The 27,773-nt window shown below is 39.5% G+C and overlaps 1 protein-coding gene across 2 annotated transcripts; it reads left to right on the top strand.

Annotated features, from left to right (window-relative positions):
• The first annotated feature begins 1,814 nt into the window (after positions 1 to 1,814).
• On the top strand, positions 1,815 to 14,754 carry COX18 (cytochrome c oxidase assembly factor COX18). 2 transcript variants are annotated; one of them, XM_025887659.2, is made up of 6 exons: positions 1,815 to 2,291; positions 3,453 to 3,553; positions 5,579 to 5,742; positions 7,211 to 7,332; positions 9,410 to 9,517; positions 12,020 to 14,754. In XM_025887659.2, the coding sequence occupies exons 1-6, from the start codon at positions 1,950 to 1,952 to the stop codon at positions 12,191 to 12,193; spliced, it is 1,011 nt and encodes a 336-aa protein (XP_025743444.1). In that variant the 5' UTR covers positions 1,815 to 1,949; the 3' UTR covers positions 12,194 to 14,754. The 2 variants fall into 2 exon arrangements, with proteins under 2 accessions (XP_025743444.1, XP_025743443.1); XM_025887658.2 differs by having other exon boundaries at positions 7,208 to 7,332.
• The last annotated feature ends 13,019 nt before the right edge of the window (positions 14,755 to 27,773 follow it).

The raw sequence follows: 27,773 nt of genomic DNA, 5'->3' as shown, positions 1-27,773 counted from the left end.
CAAGATAATCAGTTGGTTTGTTCAATGTATGGTCATTTCATACTGTACTCTGCAATTCAAAAGATAGGTGTTACCACAATTTTGGATAACCAGTACATACACATTAGTGCTAACACTCTCCTTTTGTATTGTTTTATAACTGACAAATACTTCCCCCAGCATTCTTTACCAAGTAGAGAAGTTCTGATCATCCCTATTATATGAATTTAGAAATGTATGTTAGTACATACAAAATTGGCAGAAGTTAAATACAAATTTTATTTAGATCATAATATTGAAACTTAAAGCAATGAAACACTCTATAAAGTGAGAATATAATATGTGACTCCAGAAAAGGTGACCTAATCAACTCCCTTTCTCCTGGGTATTAAAAGGTCAGAGTCCCTAGGCTTAACTGCTGCTGTGGAAGGACCAATTTCCAATGACATCAGTTCTCCGAAAGGAGAGAAATGCAGTAGCATAGAATTTGCTTCTTTACTCCCACAATCTATAGGCAAAGATATTTCCATTTAAAATTTGTTTCCACTTTGAAGTAGTCACTAGCTACCGGTTGCTTTTATTTTTTGCTTTTTTAAATATTTTTTAAAGATTTATTCATTTATTTGAGAGAGAGAATGTGAGTTGGGGGAGGAGCAAAGGGAGAAGGAAAGAGAATCCTCAAGCAGACTCCCCACTGAGCACGGAGCCTAAGCGGGGGCTCCAACCCAGGACCTCCACCGGATCCGCTGTGAGCCACACAGGCGCCCCGGTTGCTTTTTTTAACTTAACAAATGGATAGGGAGATAGATTTGTACGTTTTTTTCTTTTAAAAAGCAACGGCTGTGTAAGGCATAAATTGGGATTTGTGTGTGTAAACACATTTCAAAATTCGTGTAGGTGCATAATGAAACAAGAACCATAGTTGCAATTTAGCATTATCCCAACATTTGCCGGAGACTTGTTTTGACCATTTTATTCCGCACAGCACAATTTGGGCTCTAGGTTTAGGGGTGACCCTTATGTGATTAAACTCCTTCACTCCATTCCAGTTTGTATACTGTTGCCAGGAACACAAAAGTCAAAACAAGTCCGTATAGATTTGGCGTATTCTTTTTAAGCCGAAGACGCGTAATGTTATTGTTCACGCTCTTGAACCTTTATATAGGATACACGTAAGCTCTAGTGAAGAATTCCCCTCCCTGCCAGTGATAACGCCTCAAGAAGATGGTATAGTACCCTTGAGTTTTGCTCTTTATATTGAAGATAAAACACTTAAGGACACTCAGTTTGCAGTTGGGTTTGAAAATGTTAACTGAACAGATGAGCTAATTAAATCTTTATACCACAGACTGAACTATGCCTAGTGCATAATGGATGCTCACTCATTAAAACTCAGGTCAGCCAGAAGCGCATGCCTTTCTCCAACCTGGCAGTTCAGCAACGTGTTGACTCTGGCAGTATAATCCATCTCAGTCTCTAGCAGAAGCACGTAAAGAGGTGGGGGACTACCTTCTGGTCACAAAAACCACCTACCCAGTTTAATCTACTACAAACCAAACGACTAGTTTTAAGTGAAAAGGAATGCAAAGGTACACGCTTAAGACCGACTTAAAAAGGCGAGGGCTTCTAGAGACCGCCCAGTCGGGTGCGAGGCAGCAAGTCCCGCCCCTAGTTCTGCAATTCCGGTCCGGCCTCTAAGGAGCTCCAGACCAGTAGCGGGGAAGTTTTGTGTCTGCGTAGTAGCCCTGCCCAGTGCCGCGTGGGAAAGGCGGGACTTTCCTACTAACTGCGTCATCTCCAGTGCGACGCAAGACGTCACTGCCTTGACTGGGAAGGTCAACAGTGCCTGAGGGAGGGCGCGCGCCCATTTTTCGCCTAGGGTTGCCGGCGCGTGCGCGTGGCTTCCGTGGCAGAGCGGAGCCCGACAGTAATCTGTGAGGTCCGTGCTTTGGCTCAGCCCTGGCGCAGACATGCTGTGCCGGCTGGGGGGTAGGTGGCTGAGGCCGCTGCCTGTACTGCAGCACGGGGCCCGGGACCGGCCCCTTGCGCCAACCTCAACGGGCGGCATTAAGCACTCTGCTCTGCCGGTGTGGGCGGTGGCGTCAGTCTCTGCAGTTGGCTCCGGCGGCCCTGGCAGCTGGTACGAGGCCCTGGCCACGTCGGCGCCGGTGCATGGCACGGAGGAGGTGCTACTCGGCGTGCACACCGTCACAGGTCTGCCCTGGTGGGCCTGCATCGGTCTCACCACCGTGGCCCTCCGCGGCGCCGTCACGCTACCCCTGGCCGCCTACCAACACTACATTCTGGCCAAGGTGAGGGGCACTTGCGCCCTGCGCATCCGCTTTGGCGGTGAGGTGTGGTAGACGTCTACGGGGGGCTAAAATCCCCGGGTGCTTCTTGAGTGCTTGGTGTAAATCATCGTGACTACTTTCTTGCTAAGAAATTTAACTAGCACTGGATATGTGAATTAAGAGATGTTTGGTGACACATGTACCTGTCATTTCGTTTACCCTACTGGGTTTGTGCTCAAAGCCCAAGTGGTTGCTAAGCTTGCTGTTAGAGAATGAGAGAAATAAAGGAAGCGGTAGCAGAGTTGTATGGGGAAACCTGTAAAATTGCCGTCTTAAAGATTGTAACAGTCTGTATGTCTGCAGCATCTTTTGTCCCCAAGTATTCCAATTCATCTTTCTTATTAGAAAAAAACTGCTAAGCTAGCCATTTGCAAACTTGATTTCCTTATTCAGGCTGTACCACCTACAACTCTGGTAAGTCGCAGCCACTTGGGCTTCAGTGCTTCTATCTCTTATGTGAAATCGGGATAGTAATACCGTCTAGGTACTTCACAATGTTAAGAGATCAAATCAGAGAATATGGGTTAAAATATTACTCAAATGTGAGACTTCAAAAATAATGGTTTCCATGTTTTCAAATTATTATAGGGGTTGGGGGACCCAAAAACAAAGGGAATCATCAGCACCATTAAGGCAGTGAGGTACTTTACAGAAAGAATTGCCACAGAGCAGAAATAAATGCAAACTTTTTGTGACTCTGTGGCTGTCACAGAGCATATTAAAAACTTAATTAATAATTGACTTCTATTTTTTCAGTTACCATTACTCAGAAGTCCAAGGATGAAACACTCAAGTATAGGGTTCAGTTCTTATTTAATCCTTATAAGAATTCTGTGAAGTAGGTGCTATTAAACATTTTATATATGAGGGAACAGGGTTTTAGAACTTAAGTAACTTGCCCAGGATCACATAGCTAAGAATATAAGCTGGATTTTGAATTTGGTTGTAACTGAAGATATCTTAAGCAAATTTAACACCTTATCCTTAGACTTAAATTTTCTTGAGATGATCAGTAAACCACGTTTTTCAGTGAGTTAGAAGAATTAGAGAGTAAAATTATGAGTGGTTATCAATAAAGATCCTTTATGTGCGCATAACAAATTCTACTTTTTCTTTAGCTAGGTGGAAAATTTACAGCCAGAAATAAAAAACATTGCAAGGCATCTTAACCAAGAAGTTGCAGTTCGTGCAAATCAGTTGAGATGGTCCAAAAGAGTTGCCAGGTAAGCTAATTCTATGAATATAGGCCATATATATATGCATATATACTGCATAAGTGATTATATTAATTATAGGTTTGAGTGTTCTGTAGCTTTAGCAGCAAAGTAGTCCTTCCACTCCTTAATATTTTAATAAGTTTGTGTGGTATGAGTTTTGTATAGTGAAAGCAAGAAATGGAGAAACAGAGCAAGTTCCTTCTTGAGGGACTCCAGCCTCCTGAATAAAGACCTGTAATCAAATAATGACTAAATTAAGTACTATAAAAAAGGTTATGTACAAGGAGTTCAGTCATAGTGGAAAGTCAGGGAAGGCTTCATGGATGAAGATACTGTGCCACTCTGTTGGGATTTAAGTCAGTAAATGATACAGATTATTTACACATTTGACCATTTTGGAAAGAAGGATACAGCAGCCCACAAGAAAGGGGAGGTAGCAAATGTGAATGCTCTGGTAGAAGAAAGTAGATAGCAAGGTGTGCTGTCTGTCCACTGTGGTTACCCTGTGTAGTTGTCTGGGCTCTTCAAAAGCCCTTAGAAGGTGCTTGACCATGCATGCTGCAATTCTGTGCCTGTAGTTATCCATTGGGAACTTCTAAGTCCTCCTGCTTCAATCAGCCTAAGTTAGTACTTAGTCAAATTATAATCCTTACCAGGCTGTGACTAAGTGTTCACCAGTTCACAGCAATGAGAAAAATAAGGGCTTTATGTTATGTATATATAATGCATATATGGTTATTGTATATTTTTACCTATATGTGTATAAATGTGCCAACTCTCTTCAATATGAAATTGCTTTTCTCTTTAATGTTAAAAAGATCTGACATTTAAATAAATCATTATGTTGCTTAATATCTTTACTTAATAAAATAAAAAGTTGACAAACTTAATAGTTTTGAAGTTTTACTGATCAGAGAAATCTAAGAGTGACAACTCCAGGCCAAAAGAACAGATTAGTAAGCTGCTCATCTGAATTATAAATGCAGCCTAGACACGACTGGTACCTTGTTTATGCAGCATTGGCAGGATGATTGTCCAGACACATCCTTGCACAGATAGATGACTTTCTAGGAAGACACATCTAAGAGTTTCTTGGATTTTCAATGGAACTGAGTCTTGTAGGGTTAAAGAGAGTTTGTCAGGTGGACAGCCAGGTAAGTGAACTGTCCACACAGATGACTTAATGACTTCCAAAAGCATGTTGATGTAGAAGTCTGATTTATTGCATAGCCTGTGCGTGTACGCACCGAATATACAGGTGTTTGTAGAAGAGTAACAAGAGATAAAGTTGGAAGAGTAGGCAGACTCTAACTTATAAAGCCTGGAATGTCTGTGTACTGTCTTAGTGCAATAATACACTATAATTCTATTGGCTTCAAGCCCCTTGGATGTCTACCTTGTAAAAGACATGCTACAAGAGATTTAGAGATGAGTAAGATTCAACACTTGATCTTCAAGGAGCCTAAGGAAAGTGGGACTTAAGACAAGAACAGGAATAACGAATAAGGTTAACAGAGAAACAGATTAAGAAAATCTTCATAAAGAGTTGGCTAAAGAATGGAAACCATTTTGATAGCTCAAGAGCATACATATTACAGAACCACATTGCTACAAAAAGTATATTCAGGGATCAAGTAATTGAGCTTGGCTGGAATGGAGGCATTTGAGTTACATGTGCTTTCACCTTTAGAATTTTTGATACAAACTGTAGTTATACCATGCCGGTAGTAAAATTTCGCTTGTTCAAACCTAATTAGCCAAAGACCACCAGAGCCAAGGCTTGTAGTTTGGATAATGTCAGATTTATCAAATTGTTACGTAATTTGTGTACATTGCTAGAGAATTTTCAGTGAAAGACTTTTTTGCCTTTTGTAAGGCAACCCTTTAGTAAAGTCTATGACAACTAAAACTCTGACACAAAATTTTAGCTAATAACCACAACATGGGTGTGTTTGGCTACGGGTATGAAGCACTATTAATAGTTAAATGATATTTTCTCCTTTCCCTTTTTCCCCCCTTCCCTCAAACTAGGCTCACTTATCTAAAGAATATGCGGAGGCTTGTTTCAAAGCTCTATGTTCGGGATAACTGCCACCCTTTCAAAGCCACTGTTTTGGTCTGGATTCAGTTTCCAATGTGGATCTTCATGTCTGTTGCTCTCCGGAATTTTAGCACAGGGGCAACACATTCAGAAGGTAGTTATTATAGAAGTCTGTTTCCCCCAAATAAGTTCTCTAACATTGTCTTTGTACTCTAAAGAAAAAAAAGGCAAAAAAAAAAAAAATCCCTATGCTTTTCATAATTAGAATGTTTTTACCATCTTTCTTATAAGAGTATAGAGTTTAAAATATTAAGTGTAAGCAAACTAGCCGTGTTGAGAAAACATGAATGGAGGAAGGACAACAGTAATACAGTTGACCCTTGAACAACACAGGTTTGAACTGGGCAGGTCCACTTACAGGTATATTTTTTACAGTCCCACACTGTAAACGTATTTTCTCTTCATTATTTTTTTTTTAATTTGGCGGCGGGGCAGAAGGATAGGGAAAGAGAGAATCTGAAGTGGACTCGCCGCTGAGCGCAGAGCCCCACCCAGGGCTGGATGAGCCCCACTCAGGGCTGGATCTCACAACCCTGAGATTATGACTTGAGCCAAAATCAGGAGTCCAACACTTAACCGACTGAACCACCCAGGTGCCTCTCATTATGATTTTCTTAATACCATTTACTTTTCTTTAGCATTCTTGTAAGAATACAGTATATGATACTTACGGCATATAAATGCTATTGATAAGGCTTCCAGACAACAATAGGCTTTCTGTAGTTCTTGGAGAGTCAAAAGTTATACAGAAGTTTTTTTAAGATTTTATTTTTAAGGGGCGCCTGGGTGGCTTAGTCATTAAGTGTCTGCCTTTGGCTCAGGTCATGGTCCCAGGGTCCTGGGAAGCAGGAAGCCTGCTTCTCCCTCTCCCACTCCCCCTGCTTGTGTTCCCTCTCTCACTGTGTCTCTCTCTGTCACAAAAATAAAATCTTAAAAAAAAAAATTTATTTTTAAGTAATCTCACACCCATGTGGGGCTTGGACTCACAGCCCTGAGATCAAGAGTCACCCACTTTACCACTGAGCCAGCCATGTGCCCCGTACACAGATTTTCAACTGCTCAGAGGGTCCGCACCCTTAAGCCCTGAGTTGTTTAATGGTCCATTATACTTCTTCATGGAAATCATAATAAAATTCATGTTACAATTCCATGATTCAAGTTTCCTGGCCAAGAATTTTTTCCATTTATAAAATTAAGGGACCAGAAAAGCATTCACAGTTATAAATGTAAACATTTATTAAGAAACTATAAACTAAAGCATTTGCTTAAAGGCATTTCCAACCAGAAAATATCTGAACAGACTTGAAAGAAAGTAGCCTATGGACATAATTATATAAATATAAGTTTGAAAAGAGTACTGCTGTGTATCTTTATGCTCCTACATCTGTTTGCTACAGAGAGCTGCTTCTTTCTCAGTACAGGAAGACTAATTTGTGTTGTGGATTGAAAGTGAATAAAACCAATGCAAGTCTTTAGTGTGAAGGACACCTTATTTGATTTAGACTACTTATGTGTTGTATATTTCCTTCTGCTATGTTTTATTTATAAAACTGTCTTAGCAGGTTTTTCTGTTCAGGAACAGTTAGCTACTGATGGAATCCTGTGGTTTCCTGACCTCACTGCACTGGATTCTACTTGGATTCTGCCTATCTCTGTTGGTATCATCAATTTATTAATAGTGGAGGTCAGTGATTTTAAATGAGATTTGTTTGCCATTTAAATTATTGGGATTTTTGTTGCTGTTCCAACATCAAATATAAATGTGTTTGAATTGGTAGTGATATTCTAGCTTTGAGCCATAATTGAGATTCCTTGGTTTCTGGTCATAGATCAGCTGTTGGCAAGCCTTAGGCCAGTTCCTTAACCTTTCTGGGGGCCAGAATGCTCATAATTAAAATGGAAGAGCTGAATTAGAACAATTCCAAAGTCTCTTCCAGCTTTACAGTTATATGAATCTAATACACACAATTTTGTGATTTGTTTTTGGTAAAGACAGTAATTAAAATGGTTAATCAATCTGGTTTTATTCTCACAGTAGATTGGTATTTTGTGTATATGTTTAAAATGTAAATTTGCAAGTAGGAAACAGTATCTGTCTTTTTTTTTTAGCCGTATGACCCTAGAAGAGTCAGTACTTTATATGATGGAGTAGAAAAACACATACATATAAAATATGATCTGTCAACTATGTCTTACCATTATCCCATGCTCTGTTACTCAACAGTTTAGGGGAAGCAAGCCTTTAATTGTATAAGGAGCTATTCTCAGTTGAGTAGAAGATAGACTCTTTGAACTAGAAGAAACCTTAGAAATGATCCTTAGAACCTCATCTCAGAGACCCATCACTGGTCTCTGTTTCGGAAATCAAATACACCCTTATTTTTTTTTTTAAGATTTTCTTTATTTATTAGAGAGAGAGCACAAGCAGGGGGAGCGGCAGAGGGAGAGGGAGAAGCAGACTCCCCACTGAGCAGGGAGCCCGAGGTGGGGCTCCATCCCAGGACTCCAGGATCACGACCTGAGCCAAAGGCAGACGCTTAACTGACTGTGCCACCCAGGTGCCTCACACCCTTTATTTTTTCAAATGAGAAAAGTGAAGACAATACTCTAATGTTTTGGGTTAGGGTTTCTTGAGAAAAGACTCCATGTGTAGTCTTAAGTGTGTTTCCCTAAGGTCATCTAGCACCATCGAATGTGGTTCGTACTTAGTGAATATTTGTTAGAATGAAGAAAATGATCAATACAAGGTCACAGTGAATTAATGTCAGTCTTCTAGTCTTTCCTTTTACCAACTAACAACCCAGTATACATAAGTTTAATAAAAACTTATTCTTGGGACGCCTGGGTGGCTCAGTCGGTTAAGCATCTGCCTTTGGCTCAGATCATGATCCCAGGGTCCTGGGATCTGGTCCTGCATCCAGCTCCTTTCTCGGTGGGGAGTCTGCTTCTCCCTCTGCCTGCCGCTCCCCCTGCTTGTGTGAGTGCTTGCTCTCTGTCTCTCTCTCTGACAAGTAAATAAATAAAATCTTTTAAAAAGAAAACCTTATTCTTACACAATATACGCCATGTGCCAGGCACTATTTTAAACAATTTATGTGAGTTAACTCATTTAATTCTTAGAATAATCCTGTGATATAGGTACTAATATTATCCCCATTTTAAGGTTGAGAAAGCAAGACGCGGAAAGGTTAAGTAACTTACACAAAATCACATAACTATTAAATGCAGGGCTGCCCTGTGAATCTAGGTAGTTTGGATCTGGAGTCTGTGCTCACAATCATTTCATTATTCTATCTCTTAAATAAGTTATTTATAAGTCATAACTGCTTTTCCTAGCCTGGTTCTTCCCCTTATTCCATCTAGCCAGATCACAAACCTTTGAGATTCCAGTTACGATCCTTCTTTATGCCAGGCACTGTATTTAAGTACCAAAACAAGGGTAATGATTCATACATAGCACCTATCTTGAAAGGACTTTCAGCCTTACAATCTTTAAAAAACATTGACTTATAAAAATTATGCTCTTTAATATAGCTGAATCCCCTTTATTGCTATTGATTAAAGCTCCATTAATAATTCTGCATAATTATTAAGTTTTTCAGAAACATAGATCGTCAACTCTACATTTATCAGTGTTTTAATTTTTTTTCTTCTATTAAAATATAGGTGGAGGCCAGTCAAAAATCAAATTGTATTTTAAAGCTTGTCTGATATAATATGCTTAATAATTATTGTGTGTATTTATTATTCTACCCTCTCAGATTTTTGCTCTGCAAAAAATTGGAATGTCTCGTTTTCAGACATATATTACATACTTTGTTCGTGCGGTGTCAGTATTGATGATTCCAGTTGCTGCAACCGTACCTTCAGTGAGTAAGCACCCACATTGTGTGTAGCATGTGCTAAATCCTCTCTGTGCTGACTGGCCAGGATTGTGTGTCTTCTGTTGAGCTTCCTTTGACTGCTAAGTCCCTAATTAGTTTCCGAGTTTCTGTAGTAATTAATATCACCAAGTGACACTTGATATTTCTTGGGATTAGTTAATCTTCCTTTGTGTGAATGTGAGTTAACTCTCAAACTCCTTTTTCTTTCGTTTTTTTTAAATCTTGCACAGTGCTTTAAACATAGTATTTGTTCTTTTTGATTAGTTGAAATATTGAATTCCTTCTGTCTACATAGAGTGGGCCAAGGAATTTAGCTCTTAAAAAAGAAACAAAACTTTGTGCCAAGTCCATATGGGTTCATTTGTGATATTATTTAACCTCAACAATTCAGTGAGGTAGGTACACCTGCCCCCATTTATATGTCAATACACTTTGATAGAAATAGAAAAAAAATAGTTACGTTTGCAGTTATTTCACATTTTTAGCGTTTTGCTTATTTCCCAATGATACTTAGTGCAAAGAGGGCAAAAGCTGTCTTAGGTATTATCTCTGTCTCTGCTCAGGGCCAACACATAGACCCTGAAGTAGAATTCATTTACTGGGGATAGATAGGGTTCTATCAGCATATATCAGAGTACTTCATTGTCTTAGGAATCTGAAACAGTGCATTTTCAGCATCAAAAATGTATTTTTTAAAGCTGTCCCTTGGTCATAATACTGTCACTAATCCTGTGTAAAATAAGTCAGTTTCCACATTTCTAAAGTAGACCTCATAATGTCTGTGAGAACTAATAAAAGTAGCATGAAGTGCTTATTATAGTACTTTTCATGTGAAAATAGAACAGTACAGATTCACTGCATTTCTGGGGAGAAATAATACCAGTTTATATATTATCAGGAAACTCCCTGATCAAATGAAATAGGAGCAGTGAATTTTCAGTGAGGCAGCTCCATGAAGATACATGAAGAACACAGCCTGCTTCTCTCATTATGTTCCACCATTCACAGCCTGTAATTTCTGTCCTTAAGGCCACAGTATGGTCATGGTGGCTGCTGGAACTTATCTTGCAGGAATGGTAAAAGGGTGCTTCAAGTGCATTTAGCACTTGACACTGTGTGACAGATGTCACACCAAACACTTGTGCTAACATCCTAGTTGGGCCACACCTGGTTGCAGAAGAGACTGGGAATTAGTCCTTTTTTTTCTGATGGCAGTATACCCAGCTTAAAATGAGAATTTTACTACTAAGGAAGAAGAATTATTCTTAGTAGGTAGTTCGTAGTCTACCATAGTTGGTTTCAGAGTACTTTCTTCGTACTGGATAAGTCAAGTGATGATGATGGCTAATACTCATTCAGTATTGACTTTGTGCCGCGCACTGTTTTAAAAGGTTTACATGTATTAGCTCGTATAATTCATCCAGTGCGCACTGAAGTAGGTGCTGTCTCAGTCTCCACTTTAGTGATGAGGAGACTGAGACACAGGGGGGTAAGTAGCTTATCCGAGGTCACTCATCCATTAAGGAACATGCAGTATCACTTAAGTATCTAAGACCCATCCCGGCAGTTCAGCTCCTGCCCATAGCTACTGTGCTAATCTGCTTTGAGGATGTGGTACTTTCTGCCCTGAAAAATTTGCTTTGGAACAAATCCAGGTGCTTAATATAGGCCACCTACCGTGCTTACCAGTCTGTGTGAGTTATCTCCCTTTTTCCTCACAGCAGCCTTCTGAGGCAGGTATAGTTCAGTCCCCATTTTACAGATGAGGAGACTGAAACAGAAGGAAAATAACTTCCCTGCAGTCACATAAATGGAATTCACATTCAGGCAGTTCAGCTCCAGGACCCGGACTGAACCACCACAGGCCCATGCCTCTGGGGCCTGATCACATTCTGATGCCAAAGAAAAGTTTGCAACTCCCAACTATGGGAATATTTTGAAGGGCTACAGAACTTAGTCAGTAACCTAAATAAATCACTCTGAATGGAAGTACAAAAGAAAGTTGAAGATGATGCTGAGACTGTTCATCTCTGAAAAAGGCAATTCATTCCTAAGAAACCAGTTACTGGGAAAATTTGGGGTGATAGATCACTATGTAGAGGAAAACGGGGTCTAGGGAGCAGTACCCTACCTCCAGTAGAGCAGCTTGTCAGGCCTCTTGATGGGGAAAAAGGGTGCTTACTTGCCAAAGAGGGGAGGGGAGATCTCTCTTGAGCCTCTGCCTGGGCACTGCTCTCTCTCATCCACTTACTATCATGAATACCTCTCCGGTTGCTTTCTTTTCACTTTTTAGTCCTTTTAGCCTTCTTTCTTACCTAGTAGAATTGTCACAGGTGTCAGATAGCTGCTACAGGTCTTGTTCAGTCCCTGTCCACGGCTGCTTCCCCACAATGTCATTTTCTCTTGTACCGCCTGCCCGTCTCCGGATGTCGGTGTCCTTGGAGAGTTGAGAAGTACTAACATTCGTGTCCTTTCTTCTCTTTCTAGTCGATTGTGCTGTACTGGTTATGTTCCAGCCTCATGGGCCTTTCACAGAACTTGCTGCTGCGCTCTCCTAGGTTTCGTCAACTTTGCCGAATACCGTTGACCAAGTCAGATTCAGACACTCCTTATAAGGACCTCTTTGCTGCCTTTTACGCCAAGTTCATTTCAAAAAAATGACATGCTTTCCATTAATTTTGAAACAATCGCAAGTGTCACTGTCACAATATATTTAGGTTTAGAAATTCAGATTTAATTTAATCTCTTTAAAACCATGAACTGTGTGAAGTACTATGGGTTAAGATATAATCCAAATATATTTGACAATACTTAAAATCCTTTAAGTGCTAGAAATATATGTTTAATTGTATCTTAAAAATACAAAAGTAGAATCAGAGTGCCTGGTTCTGCTTATAAAATTACAACTTGCTAGAGGTGCCAGAACTTTGGAAAATAGGATTAGATACTGAATGATGTCAAATTATACTGCCCAATCTCATACATTAAAGTCTTTTAAAGAGAATACAGTGAGGTGATTCTTAAAATTTTGGAGGTGTGGAGGATCATAGACCCGTTTGCACATCTGCTAAGGCTATGGTTTTCTTTTCAGAAAAATCCTGGGACTCAGAACATGGGGGCCTTCGTTGATGAGCCTCCCTTCCCCTGCCCCGAGGCTTTCTGGTAATTCTTGGTTGAGCAATCTTATTCTAATGGAACACACAGTGATGATGAGTTAATGTGTGACTTGTAAAAAATGGACTTGAGATACATGCAGTAGAGTAGTCCTTACAAGAAAATACCTAATATGGTAGGTGATACTGCCTTTCAACCCTGCTCTGAAAGAATACAAGAAGGGTACATTCCTTTTTCTGTATCTTAAGACTGAAAAAAAAAGACTGGACTAGAATATAGCACTAAGTACTGGTAGAGCACTAAGTACTGGTAGAGCCCTAAGTGGAAAATCTTAAGCATTAAGTTTGTTTAGTCAAAGGAAGAAAAACTGAAAGGCAACTATCTATTATGCAGGTGATTTTATAAACTTCTTTATTTGGAAGGATTAAGTATTCTAATGGGTTTAGACTATGGTAGATGGAAAAACTAACAGGTAATACAAATTGTGGATCCAGTTTTTTGTTGGTTTGATTTGAAAGGATGGTAAAAACTAATTGCAGTTGGGATATTTATGAATAAATTTGACAGTACCTTGAAAAGATTATAAATTACAAGTTTTCATTGAGTTGGAATATGAAGCTCATTTTTGAGAGGCCCTGTATCCCATCTCACGTTTTACAATAAAGCAAAAACTAAAGCAGAATTAATTAGTCATTTTTTGAATAATGTCTATTAAATCTTAGGCATTTTGGTTGTCACCTCACTAGGAATTTAAAGGTAGCTGTTGGGACCTGGTTCTCTTTTCCTGACTTCCCAGTCCTGGTTCATGACTGCCCTATTGAGGTAACTGTCTTTCTAATCACAGTGAAGGAATTGAAGCCTCTGTACAGTAAATCCTCATTATTCTCAGACTTTGTATTTGCCATTTTGCCTACATGCTAAAATTTATTTGTAACCCCCAAATGAATACAGGGCATTTGATGTCATTCTTGGACAAACATGGAGTACCAAAAAATTTGAGTCATTTGAGGTATGTGTTCCCAGATAGGTCAAACAGGGCAATACTGTGGCTTCTTGTTTGAGCTGTCAGACTATATAATAACCAAGTGTCCTTTTCATGGTCTAGTGCCATGTTTTTTCTCATTCAGGGGCTTTTTGTTGGTGATTTTGCTATTTAAAATGGCTTCCCAAGTGTGGTCATGCTGAAGTGCTGTCTAGTTTACCTAGGCACAAGAATCCTGTGGTGTTCTTTAAGGAAAAAGTAATAACTACATAAACTTCATTCAGGCATGAATTATGATGCTGTTGGCCATGAGTTTACCGTTAATGAATTAACAATATGTTGTATTGATGAGTTGATAAAAATGTGACAAGAGGTTCACAGAAATGTACCCCTGGTAAATTCTCTAGGAGCAATGGTTTCGTGTTGACTAATTCAGAGTTTGTGGTAATTTTATAGAATATAACTACCTCAGATACCAAGAATTGACCTTTCGGAACATGTACAATCAGGGAAGGAGAGGCAGAAATGTGTGTGCTGGTTGTATTACACAAAAAGAGGAAAGAGAATTTGAGGAAAACTTTGGCTATCTCAAATAAGTTGTCTAGCCGTGTGTATCATTGGGTACTGATTCATATATTTTTCTCATAATGGGATGAAGGAAATCAGCCCTCTTCCCCCCATCTTACTCAAAGAAGTTTGTCACTTTCTGAAAGTAAGAAATAAAGGAATGCTGTGACTCCCTTTTCCAGTAGGTGAATCTTCTTTCCATGAGCATGCTTTACCTTGTTTACTTGGATTCCCCTCGATTTCTAAATGTACATTTAACATCTTTTTTCAAGGGATAGTTTACCTTGTTTCTATTGCTTTCCTGTTTTCAGACATTTTGAATTGCTTTGAAAATGTATGTAAATTTATTTGAAAATACAAGGTCCTTCCTCCCATATCTCAGAATAATTTCTGGTAGAACTGAAGGTGGCTGGGATCTTAGAAAATACTCATGAATAAAGAAAACTGATACATTATGAACTGAGGTGAATTAGTCACCTGACTTCAAGCTGGTAAATATTCCTCTCATTTCTTTCTCCAGGCAGATTTTTTAATAAATAGCAAGTCATGTTTCAGAAAATCCCAAGTCTGTGGTCTTTGATTTTATTTCCCCAGCAGTTTGTCATAGTCAGGAGCACTTCCAGAGCCTAAGATCAGGGGAGGTGGTTACTGGATGGGCACAAGAGGGGACACACACACACACACACACACACACACACACACACACTGTAAAGATCCCTTGGCAACTTCCTGTTGGATGCTTCTCCTTCCTCTGCTGCTGAGGGACTGGCAGAGCTCTGTCTTGGACCCTACAGAGTTCAGGAAATCTTTTTTGTTTTTTTCAGATGGAGACCATAGTCCATTTGTTTGTGACACCCTTCCTCCTCTCTTGAAAGGGAGTCTTTTTTTTTTTTCTTTCTTCCAGGTGGGCCTTATTTTTGTCTCTAGGCCAGATTCACTTTTTTATCGGTGTGTCTCAGCTCAAGAGTTAGGAAAGGAAACTCCCTCCTGGATCAATTTATAGTCTACCATGATACTAGAGCTCAAACGTATGTTAGGAGATGGAACTGGCATAACCAAACAACCCAAGTTTTCCCTGGAAGCATTGTAAGAGGAAACCTGAAGAGTCCTATCTGGGCCAGATGTCATAGGTGGGAAGATTTAAAAGCAAAATCCTTGATTGCCACCTTCACAGATCACGCAGGAGAGGTTTCCAAACCTCTCAGAGAGCAAGCCTTTCTAAGGTACCTTTAGAAGCACTCAAGAACTAAAAACCAAACCTTCACATCTCAGAAGAGGTACAGCCAGTTCTCCTAGACCATAGTGGGGAAATTGTGTCAGGGGAAGAAATGAAGGCCCAAATGAGCCTCAGTAATTTCTTTATTTTCCACCTGTGCTTAATTCATCCACATGTCTTCATAGGTTCCTCCTCTGAGGATTCCAGGAATATCTATCTATCTGTCTATCTATCTATCTATCTATCATCTATCTATCTATCTATCTATCTGTCTATCTATCTATCTATCTTTGAGAATCATCTTTTAATTTGCTTCAATACCAGATTAAGCTCCGAAAGCAGTAGGAACTCAGATCTCAGAAACAAAGAATGTTGTTTTTCCCCTGGGTGATAAGTGAAGTTACCACAGAATGCAAAATTTAAGATTTCAGGTAATGACCTATGAATCCATGCAAGAATTTAGGTTCCTGTCTTAAAGCTAAATATGCAAATGTGATATAAAACATGAGACTAGTTACAATAGGCCATCATTATTGATGCTCTCCTCTTTTATGAGCTTATTCTATCAGGACACAGATTATCTGGAAATTATAGGAATCCATAGAAAATTTTCCATTTGAACCTTACGAATATATAGTTTAAAGTTGTAATAACTGATATTTTTCTAATTGTTATTTTTCTTATATTTTTAAATACCGAATTTTGTGGAATAAATATTAGCTTTGGGACATTTGAATTTGTGCAGTCATAAAACCATAGATACTTCTGAAATTTTAGATTTCTGTACTGTTTCAACAAGTAAAATAAGAATTTATATATATTCATATGTATTTTTAATGTATTCATACATACGAATTTTCATCCCTGAACATTTCAAGCAAAATCTAAAGACCGAATTTACATGTATTTTTTTTTTAAGATTTTATTTATTTATTTGACAGAGAGAGACACAGTGAGAGAGGGAACACAAGCAGGGGAGTGGGAGAGGGAGAAGCAGGCCTCCCACTGAGCAGGGAGCCGGATGCGGGGCTCGATCCCAGGACCCTGGGATCATGACCTGAGCCAAAGGCAGACACTTAACGACTAAGCCACCCAGGCGCCCTGAATTTACATGTATTCTTTGCTAATCATATGAAATACAAAGATACCAGGTATCTCTTACAATCTTCTAAGAAAGTGAAAAACTAGTACTAGGGTCAAGCTAATGCTAATTGTGGGAATCCTTTATTTTATTGTTTGTCATGTTTTGTATTTTCATGATATTGGTCAAATTATTTTACGTTTGTATAATTCTTTTATTGTTTAAGATGTTTCTGTATCCACATATTTTTAAAAATTTTAATTCCAGTATAATTAACATACAGTGTTATATTGGTTTCAGGCATACAAAATAGTGATTCAGCAATTCTGTTCAGGATGCCTGGGTGGCTCAGTTGGTTAAGCGTCTGCCTTTGACTCAGGTCATGATCTCAGGGTCCTGGGATTGAGTCCCACATTGGGCTCCCTGCTCAGTGGGGAGCCTGCTTCTCCCTCTGCCTACCACTCTCCCTCTTGTGCTCTCTCTGTCTCTCTCTCTGATAAAAAAATTAAAAAAAGAAAAAAAATTCTATCCATTTTTCAGTGATCACAACAAGTGTACTCTTAATCTTTAATTGGGGGAATCCTCTAGGCCTGTAAACCATGGTATGATAATACATAACATTAAGGTGGTATAGGGATGGATCTTAATATTACAAGATTTATGATATGGCTTGGAAAAAGCAAATTAAATTTAAAAAGCTTGGAAGATTAGGATGGGACTTAGCAAATTTTTTAAAATAATGACAATATATAAAAATACATTGATTTTACTACTCCTAGAAATTAAATAATAGGTGAAGAATTAGCTTATTCAGCCAGAGTATGCATATGAATCATGTATTTATAACTATGTAGTCCATCATTTAAAAAATGTACATAGATCACATAATTATGAAATAAGATTTTTTGCAGATTCTGGAGACAGAGTTGTTTTGCGTGTTTTACATCATCTCCAAGTACAGTAGACCTTTCTCTGTCCTGGCTGCAGCAGACAGCCACAAAAGAAAGCCACCTTGTCAGAGCTTTGAACTAATCACACTCCTATAATGCCAAGAAACAAAGCAAACTGAAACCTCATCAGATAAGGACGGACACTGCCACAGAGAGGGAGCGATTTGGTGAACAAATTTACTTGAGGATCATTAGTGGACTATAGTCTAAAAGCAAAAGGAATTATTAGAAAATTTTTAACTTTATTCAGTAATTGTATTGCTCTTATTAATATTGCAGTGTTATTTTGGAACTTATTGTTAGGTAAAATATACAATGTCTATTAGGTATCTTAGTTTTCTTTGGATGCTGTAACAAATTCCTTTATGCTGCTTATGCTACCAAAGGGAAGATATTATTGAATGTATTTTTTGGAGTTTTTTTTTTAAACATTTTTAAGTGAAGCATAGTTGACATGCACATATTAGTTTCACGATATTGCAACATGGTGGAGATACAGAAGATGCTTTTTTTTCAAGTTTTTCTTTTAAAATAGCTTCAGGGATAGCCCCTGAGTAAGAAACTGGCCCCACAGAGGGTCGTCTCTCCGCACAGTTCTCCACCCCCATACTCAGAAAGCCTAGCCTTCATATCTGTGTCACCTAAGACCTTCCACAATCTCAATTAGAAACAATACATAAAAGCATTTTGATCCTGGTTGATTCCCATCTGTAGGAACCATAAGGCTTGGCCAATACCACAAGAGAAAGAAAAAATTACCAGCTGAGAAATGGCAGCTAAATCCCCAGGAATCCACCAAATCAAGAAAGTGTGTTCATACAGAGGCCTTGCCTAGTTCTTAGAACAGTAACTGTCTGCTTTGCTGTAACTTGAGCATGAGGAAGATACACAACTATCCCAAAGAAATAGGTGCTGAGAGAACCCTGGCCCCTAGTGTTATACCACTGACTGCCTTCTTGACTGCCCTGTATTTTGGTAAGTTTTACAAAGTAGCCTTACCTTTAATTGCCCAGTCCTGTACTGCTGGTTTCATTTAATAAAATAGACTTCTGGGTGTTTGGGAACAAAAGCACTAATGGACAGAACTGAAATAAAACTAAAAGTGCTCCAAGAAAACAGTCACTGAGTTATTCTATCTAAGGTAACAAAAAAAAAATTTCTATCCTTGAGAATCTCTGCTAAACTCCAGAGGGCCAAGAATTTCATGAAAAAGAGGCCTCTTGGAAAGTGCCCAGTTTCTATCTTTTCCATTTTGAGAAATATCACAGGTGTGCTTCTTTCTCTTTGTGTCCCTGATAAGGCAATTTACATTTGTTTTGCCTTGGTTGGGAAGGCAGCACTGTATTTAATTTAGCTCTGATTTTTGTCTTTTGGCTAAATTGTAGCTCTCCAGGGAAACTTAAAAAAATGGATTGTGAAATATACCTAACCATATTTTCATTGCAGCTGCATTTATGCATGTTCCAACCATAGCACAAATAATTTGAGAATTTCTTCTAATTATAACCTCAAGCTTCCTGGGTCATCTTTGAGTGATGGATGCTTCTGAGGGTAAGGCGTATTAAAAATATAAATTCTGTATCTGTGAAAGAATTAGCAGTTTCATATTCCATGCTATTTAAAATTTATCCTATGTGTTGCTATAGGTAAGAAACTCTCATAAACTTTTATCATAAAAGCTTCAGTTGTGCTTGAGTTTTCAAGTACAAATGGTCTATTTTGGAGTCCAAATTAAAAACTATGGTTCCCATTTAAAATTATAGTTGCAACCAAGTACAGATTTTGAAATGAATTATTTTCTTTCTCATACTTAACTCCCACCTATCTGATAGTTATTTTACTTTAAAATACAGCTGATTCACATTATTCACAGATTCATATTTGTGGGTTCATCTACTCACTAAAATGCATTTGTAATATCCTCATGATGCTTTTTCTGGTATTAGCAGACATGCATGCATGCTCGGAGCAGCTAAAAATACAAATGGTGGGGCTCCTGGCTGGCATGTGACTCTTGATCTCGGGGTCCTGAGTTCAAGTTCCACACTGGGCATGGAGTCTACATAAAAAAACAGCAAAAAATACCCAAACTGTCCAATGCTCACATTCAGCTGAGATCAAATGAGCCTTTTTGTTTCACTTCTCGTACTGTAAATAAGTGTCTTTCTCGCAGTCTATTTAATGCCATGTTTTTCTCATTTTTATACTTTTTATTGATGATTTCTCTGTTTAAAATGGCCCCCAAACACTAAGTGTAAGAAAGGTATGGCAGTCTCACAGAGAGAATATGTATGTTCGATAAGTTTTGTTCAAGCATGAGTTATAGTGCTATTGGCCAGGAGTTCAGTGTTAATGAACCAGCGATATATATTAAATAAGATGTCTTTAAACAGAAACACACATAGGACAAGATTATGTCTTGATTGGTTGATGAAAATGTTATGAACACAGGCTTGTAGGAACCTAACCCTGTGTTTCCTCTAGGAACAACTGTATTGATGCTGGATGGGCAAGGCCCCGAGAGGGCCTCAAGCCCCTCTCCAAGAGGGTTCTTGGCTTTGCACAATAAATAATTCAAGAGCAAGCCATTTGGAGAAAGGGACAAGGATTTATTAAGTATATAGAAGTAAGAAAGGAGCTGCTTCACAAAGTTGTTCTGTCCTCCCCTTTGCCTTTAATGAAGGGTTTTTGTTTTTCTTTTAAAGATTTTATTTATTTATTTGACAGAGATAGCAAGAGCAGGAACACAAGCAGGGGGAGTGGGAGAAGCAGGTTTCCCTTGGAGCAGGGAGCCCGATGTGGGGCTCAATCCTAGGACCCTTGGATCATGACCTGAGCTGAAAGCAGACGCTTTTTCATGAGCCACCCAGGCGCCCCTCTAATGAAGGGTTTTATAAGTTTTTTTAAAATTAGCTAACTAGATAGGAGGGGCTTACTCTTTAACTTTGGGTTTATCACTTACATTGGGTGGTTGGTTTTTCCATTGTCTTTGGGTTGTGGAATTACCCACAGGGAGCAATTTTAAGAATGTCCAGCTTTTATGACTTTTACTGTCAGAGGGAGTGGGGTCTTGTGGTCTTCAATGAGTTGGATCTCATGACTCTTTTTATGACCTGCTGACTTTTAGGTTAAGGGTCAGCCTAAAAACCAAAATGGCTTTACTTTGATTGACTTGCCCAAGCCTCCTTTGCCTCCTGCGTTAGTACATTAGTACAGTAGTCATGAATTCAGTGTTCCCAGTAGCTTTACAGAACAAAACTACCATGTGTAATGAAAATTTGCTATACTTCAACCTGTGCCTAGGGTATGATATTCCTATGATAGTTTAGATCAGGGGTTCTCAAATTATGACAGTGGGGCCAAATCCACCTCACCGCCATTTCTTGTACAGCTTAAAAGCTAAGAATTGTTTTTACATTTTTAAATACTTGAAAAAAATCAAAAGAATAATTTGTGACATACAAAAATAATATGAAATTCATATTTCAGTATCTATAAATAATGTTTTATTGGAATACAGCTGTGCTTATTTGTTAACATATTTCTGTGGCTTTCACCCTTCAGTTGCAGAGCTGACTGGTTGTCACTCTACTCAGCTTACTCCAGTTTCAGTGATGCAGCTTTTATTCCACAACATTTAGAGTGCTGTGTGTACCGCCCTACTCTGACATTTTATTTATTTTTTTTAACCAGTTCATATTCAGTCAAAATAAGAAAAGTAGACTTCAGATGTCATGCATTTAAGGCACAGTACAGTGTGGATTATGTTATTGAATTAGATGGCAAGCATTGTGTTTATTATGCAGTGACACTATCACTGTGCTAAAAGTATACAATATATGTTGACATTACCAGGCATCACGGTATTCCCAATTTACAGGAAAGTAATGGTCAGAAAAATAGAAAATTTAAAATGGGACAGCTCATTATAGCAGAATGGGTTTAAAAGAAAAACTCCAACTAACGGAAAATTCTGCTTCTCTCTACTACCCTCAGAATACTTCTAGCCCCCAAATATGTGTATTTTTCCCCCACAACAAGCAATTCTCGCAGTTCACTGTACCAATTGGGTGTCCTACAGTTCAATTCAGTTCCAACACTTCCTGGAGTTAGTGTCAGATCGCACAGGTTAAGGGCTCAGTCCCACAAGACTGCTGCCCCTCAGACACCAGTCTCAAGTAGTGGATCTTCAGGTTACCCACAGCTTCTATCTGAGTTGGTTGCAAATCGAGGGTTTCCACAACCTCTGCCTTGGGTTCCATAATATGCTAAAATGGCTCACAAAACTCAGGAAAGCACTTAGTATTATCCATTTATAGTAAAGGGTACAACTCAGGAAAAGATGGATAGAACAATGTATGGGGCAGGGTGCACAGAGCTTCCATGCTCAGTATGGAGGCATCATTATGTAGGCACCATTGATTAAATCATTGACTACTCATTGGTAATTGAATTCAATCTCCAGCCCTACCCTCCTGTGAGGTCACGGGGTGGGGTTGAAAGTTCCAAGTTTCCAGTTACCTTGTTGGTTCCCATGGCAACCAGCCCCCATTCTGTGGTTATCAAGGAGGGGCTTTCCTTTTTTTTTTTTTAAGATTTTATTTACTTATTTGACAGAGCGCAAGGACAAGTAGGCAGAGTGGCAGGCAGAGGGAGAGGGAGAAGCAGGCTTCCCACTGAGCAGGGAGCCCAATGTGGGGGCTCAATTCCAGGACCATGGGATCATGACCTGAGCCAAAGGCAGACACTTAACCAACTGAACCACCCAGGCACCCCAAGGAGGGGCATTCAAAAATTGCCTCATTAATATATACATTTAGGTGTGGTCAAAAGGGCCTTTTTATAATGAATAACAAACTCAGCTCCTTTAAGAGCTGTTTCAGGAGCACAGAAGGCCAAATATAACAAAAGATGCTTCTATCACTTTTCACTTAGGAAATTATAATGAGCGGGGCACCTGGGTGGCTCAGTCCTTAAGCCTCTGCCTTCTGCTCAGGTCATGATCCCAGGGTCCTGGGATCAAGCCACACATCGGGCTCCCTGCTCCGCAGGAAGCCTGCATCTCCCTCTCCCACTCCCCCTGCTTGTGTTCCCTCTCTCGCTGTGTCTCTCTCTGTCAAATAAATAAATAAAATCTTTAAAAAAAATTTAAGAAACAATTACAACGATTTTAGAAGCTGTGTGCCAGGAACCATGGATGAAGACCAAATATGTGTTTCTTATTTTATCACAATATCACAGGGTTTTAGTTGATGAAATTGGCATTTTGCTCAGACAATGGGTTATTTAAAATGGATTCTCATTGGTCAGATTAGTTGTATGAAGGCATTTGGATTGGTTGAGATGTGTTTAGGAGACATGTCTACATTTGAATGAATAGGGGATAAGAATCTGGTTAATCCTCAGGGATGGTTGTGAGGCTTAATCTGTATAAATTGTTCTGCTCCTTCTAAGGATAACAGAATCCTGCCTGTATTTAGTGTTCATACAAGATGGGATGAGATCACCTAAAGGGGAGGGGCAGGGGCAGGGATTTCTTTGAGCTCTGAGCACAGAATTATGAACTGTGTCTACACACCCTGCCTAAGGCACTGACATTAACATCCCACACAAAAATTGGAGGGATTACTCTAAATAAAAAAGCTGCCCTGCTCTCCCTACCTCCACCATTGTAGGCAAACAGGGGGCTAAAGATAGAGAAAGGGAGGAGATAGAGATGGAGGGACTCCTTGCATCTAGAGGGTGCAGGATTATCTACCACTGTGACATGGAAGGTAGAGTAGCTTTTCACGAGGTGATGACAATTTGTACTCTGCAAGCCATAGATAACTGGATCTGGGTTGTTTGTGTAGCTCAAGTAGGACCATCAGATCTCTCTAAAATTTGACCTAAGAGATACGAAGAGACCAGGTCAATTGGGTAAGTGGTTCATGCTAGACGAGCCATCACACCAGCCTAAACCCACAGGCATTATACAGCTAGGATGTTCCTTAGAAAACAAGTGTAGCAGAGAAAGTTTATGTAAGAAGAGGAGAGACAAAATAACACCATCTTGAAAAGCTGAGACTGAGAGATCCCATAGTCCACCCCCATAAGAGATAGAGTGGCCAAAATTCTAAAATTTGAAATTGCAACCATTCATTACTTTCCTATTGCTGCTGTAGCATATTACCATAAACTTAGTGACTTGAAAACATACAAATTTATTATCTGACAAGTTCTCGAGGGTCAGAGATCTGATGAGGGTGCCACAGGGCTGTGTTCCTTCTGGAGACCATAGGCAGGAATCTGGTTTCTTATGTTTTCCAGCTTCTAAAGTTTCCTTGGCTCCCTGACCTGACTCACTCTGTCTTTTCTTTCTGTTGTTGCATCTCCTTTCACTCTCACCCTCCTGCCTCCCCCTTATTTTTTTTTTAAAGATTTTATTTATTTATTTGACAGAAAGAGTACAAGCAGGGGAAGCAGCAGGCAAAGGGAGAGGAGAAGCAGGCTCCCCGCTGAGCAGGGAGCCTGACTCAGGGCTCCATCCCAGGACCTGGGATCACGACCTGAGCTGAAGGCAGCCACTTAACGACTGGGCCACCCCAGTGCCCCTGCCTCCCTCTTATAAGGACTCTTATGAGTGATTATATGTGGCCACCCTGATAATCCAGGATAATCCTCCCATCTCAAAATGCCTTAGTCACATCTGTTGATCTTGTTCCTCAGGTCCGAGCACTTCTTGATTCAGATCTGTGGAGACGAACATGCTTCTCTATCTTCCACACCACAGTGGTAGATAATCCTGCACTCTCTAGATGCAAGGAGTCCCTCCATCTCTATCTCCTCCCTTTTTCTATCTTTAGCCCCCTGTTTGCTTATAATGGTGGTGGTAGGGAGAGCAGGGCAACTTTTTTTAGAGTAATCCCTCCAATTTTTTTGTTGGATGTTAGTATCAGTGCCTTAGGCAGGGTGTGTTCTCTTCCTTGGGCAGTGGGTTATTAAAATGCCTTATTACCAAGATAATCCTGACCTTGATCTCTGATGCCGTCCATCTCAGGGAGACTGCCCCATTCTACTACATGTATAATGAGCTTCTAGTGGTCAGTTATTTTTTATGTCTGGAATGTACAAATGCCATAATCTGTCTTGCCATACCTGGTGCTACACCTGAGTGACAGATGTCTATATATAATGTATTGGCTGTAGGAGTCACATCTTAGTCAAAATGGTCAGTTCTCTTTGGCCTGAAGAGTCATTCCTACATGAGCTCACAGTGTTCATTTGCTCCCCTACTTAGACACAGAATGCCTGCCTTCAGGCTTCCTCCCCCAACAGGACCAGGAGAGAGTGACTCCACTCCTCCTCCAGTGCCCATGGCCTTCAGGGGTCATCAAGAGAGAGAAGACAAGGTGAAAGGGTAACCTCAAGTCAAAACAGAGAAATTAGAAATCCAAATTCTTGAAGAAAAAATAAACCCCACCTGTAATTTCCAGATGTAATATCTCTAGTTCTCTAAAGTGAATTGGACATGGCCAGTGTTTGAACAGAGGTCTTCTAAGGGACTGTGTTTGTCCTTGGCTGAGATCATGCTGCCCCATATACTTCACAGGGAAACAGTGTAATTGACAACCACTGTGGGAAAGTTTCAGATTTGCCTCTTGGAGGCAGTCTGCTGCTTAAAGTCTCCTCTTGTTCTTCCAAAGACTTACCAAATATAATGAGATTGTTTAGATATACCATTATGTCCATGGAATTTATATCCCCAAGCACTCTCTGTAGCTCAGATGCTCAAAGGGGTACAACTTCGAGATTTGTTCTTGTTCCACCTTAAGTAGGGTTAACACTTTTTTTCTGAGCTAGACCTTTATTTTATTTTAAGTTTCTTTTCTTTCCATAAGACTTCTATTGATTGGTCTATAGGGATATTCTTTTATTTGCAGGTATGTTCAGATACTAAATGCATACTGCCCTCTGTCTAAAGCAGGCGTCTTCAAAAAGGTCTACAATGGTGTCAGTTCAATTGGTCTGAAGGGTCAGATCTCAGGCCTGCCACATCAGTCCTTTGTGTGCTGCTGAAAGAAAGTGTTCTTTCTTTCTTTCTTTCAGAAAGAAAGAATAGACCTGGGGAGATAGTAAATCAAAACGTTCTTACCTTATTCAGTATCCTGAAGCGAAAGGTTTTCCCCTCTCCTATTGTAGACAGTAACCACGCAGAGAGCACCATTATCATAAAACTTGATTCGAAAATGCTGGGCCTAAGAAGAACATTCTAACTTGGGGGGAGGGGGTGGGGCATAAACTTTTTATTGAGGTTTACAGGAAGGGGCAGTTGACAATTAGGTAGTTCTGAGAACTAGGCAAAGATGTTCTCCTAAGAGGGAGGAATAGTCTGTAGAATAGTAGCCATGGTTTGGGCAATTTGGATTTGATCAAGAGGAGTGGAGAACAGTGATGGGTTAAGTCATTGTGTAGGAGGGAGTAGAGAAGAATAGTGGCAGGGACTCAGTGGAAACTTCTCAGTTCTTCAGGGTTTCTTAGACTATTTTTAACATAAAGGAAAACAAAAATGTTTTGCAGATAAAAAGAAGGCTATTTCATAATATTTTTGCAAGCATTATATATTCACTTTCCTTGTAGCATAGGTACCTCTGGCAGGGACATACATATCCTTGCAGTATATTGTTGAAGAACAAGAAATAGTATTCACAATCTACCAACTCATTTAATTTCCATGCGAGGAAAGAATTGTTATATGGTAATAGCTGAGTGTCCCAGTGTTTCCCGTAACAATAGGATGAGTCCTCTGGGAAAAGACCCATTTCTTAAATTTAGAAATGCCACTACCACCAATCACCACAAATGCCACTACTAATCACCACCACCACTGAGCACCTGGCTCAGCAGTTAGAGCATGTTGAATTCCCAACATGAAATACTAATCTATTTTAGCCAGTTTGTCGCATGCCCTATTCTACATATATCTTAATTTTGTAGGCCTCCAAAATCTAGATACTCTGACATTAATACATTATTAATACAGTTTTTAAGTCAGCAATTTTCTCTAATGAAACAATTTTTTTCTAGGATACTCCCTAAAAAGTGGAGGGACTTCATATTACTAATGTTCTTTCTCTTTAACACATATCAGATTCAGTGGTGGATAAATGATGATGGGTAAATTCTAATTGATCATTTGCTTTTCCGTTAATTTGGTCACACAGCCTCTTCTTATTATAATGGATAGCAGCCTAATTCAATCAAACTTCAGCAAAAAGGGAATATTCATGTAGCTATAGAGTCTATAGGTAATGGTTTTTGGCATGGGTGGTCCTGGGAGCTTAAACAATATTCTCAGGACCATTTTCCTTTATCTTTCAACTTTACTTTCCCTTTGGTTGGCCTGATTCTTGAGTCTCAAATGGAAAATATGGGCACTAGTAGCTCTAGGCTCATGATATCTCTTCAGTTAGTGCTTTTTATACTTCTAGAAAATGTTCCAGGAAAGACTTTGATAGGCTTGCATAGTAGGTGGAATAATGGCTTCCCAAAGATATCCATGTCCCCATTTCTAGAACCTGTGAATATGTTGTCTTACATGGCAAAAGGAATTTTGAAGGTGTGATTAAGTTATGGCTCATAAGGTGGGTGATCATCCTGGAGTATCCAGATGGGCCTGAATTAGTCCCAGGAGGGAGGCAGGAGGTCAGAGAAGAGAAATGATGCTAGCTTTGAAGATGAAAGAAGGGGGCCATGAATCAAGGAATGCAGATGTCCTCTAGAAGCTGGAAAAGGCAAGAAAACACACTCCCTCCTAGAGACTCCAGAAGAACACAGACCTGCGGAACCATTATAGATAATGATCTTCAGAACTATAAAATAATAACTTCTTTTCTAAGTCACTAAGTTTGTGGTAATTTCTTACAACAGCGATAGGAAACAAATACAGCTTTTGATGATTGCCCATCCCTGAAGCAACTGGTCAAACCTTGGTGTAGGAGTGTAAGGATAGTACACTGCTCAGATATGGGTTATGTGCACTCCCAGAGCCAGGGTTGGGGTAAATCCAACCTAAACCACATGCATGGAGTTTGGGGAAGGAATGAATCCAGCATGCTTCTTAGCTGCATATACATATGTGTGTGTGTGTGTGTGTGTGTGTGTGTGTGTGTGTGTGTTTATATATATTTATAGTCTCATCTAATTAGCAGTCTCTTTGTCCTCTCTTGCTGAGTGATCAGGTGGTATGAAATTTCTCAATATTCTGTAGTCTTGTATGAAGGCCACCAGTCTATTGCGCATCAAGGCCAATACATTTGTGGCATTTAACCCACATATAACTTTGAAGGCAG

This window comes from Callorhinus ursinus, unplaced genomic scaffold (genome assembly GCF_003265705.2).
Source record: "Callorhinus ursinus isolate GAN/ISIS: 27379988/994484 unplaced genomic scaffold, GSC_fseal_2.0 scaffold4, whole genome shotgun sequence".
Taxonomy (NCBI): domain Eukaryota; kingdom Metazoa; phylum Chordata; class Mammalia; order Carnivora; family Otariidae; genus Callorhinus; species Callorhinus ursinus.
The sequence above is the reverse complement of the archived record's forward strand: the minus strand, read 5'-3'. Positions and strand labels throughout refer to the sequence as shown.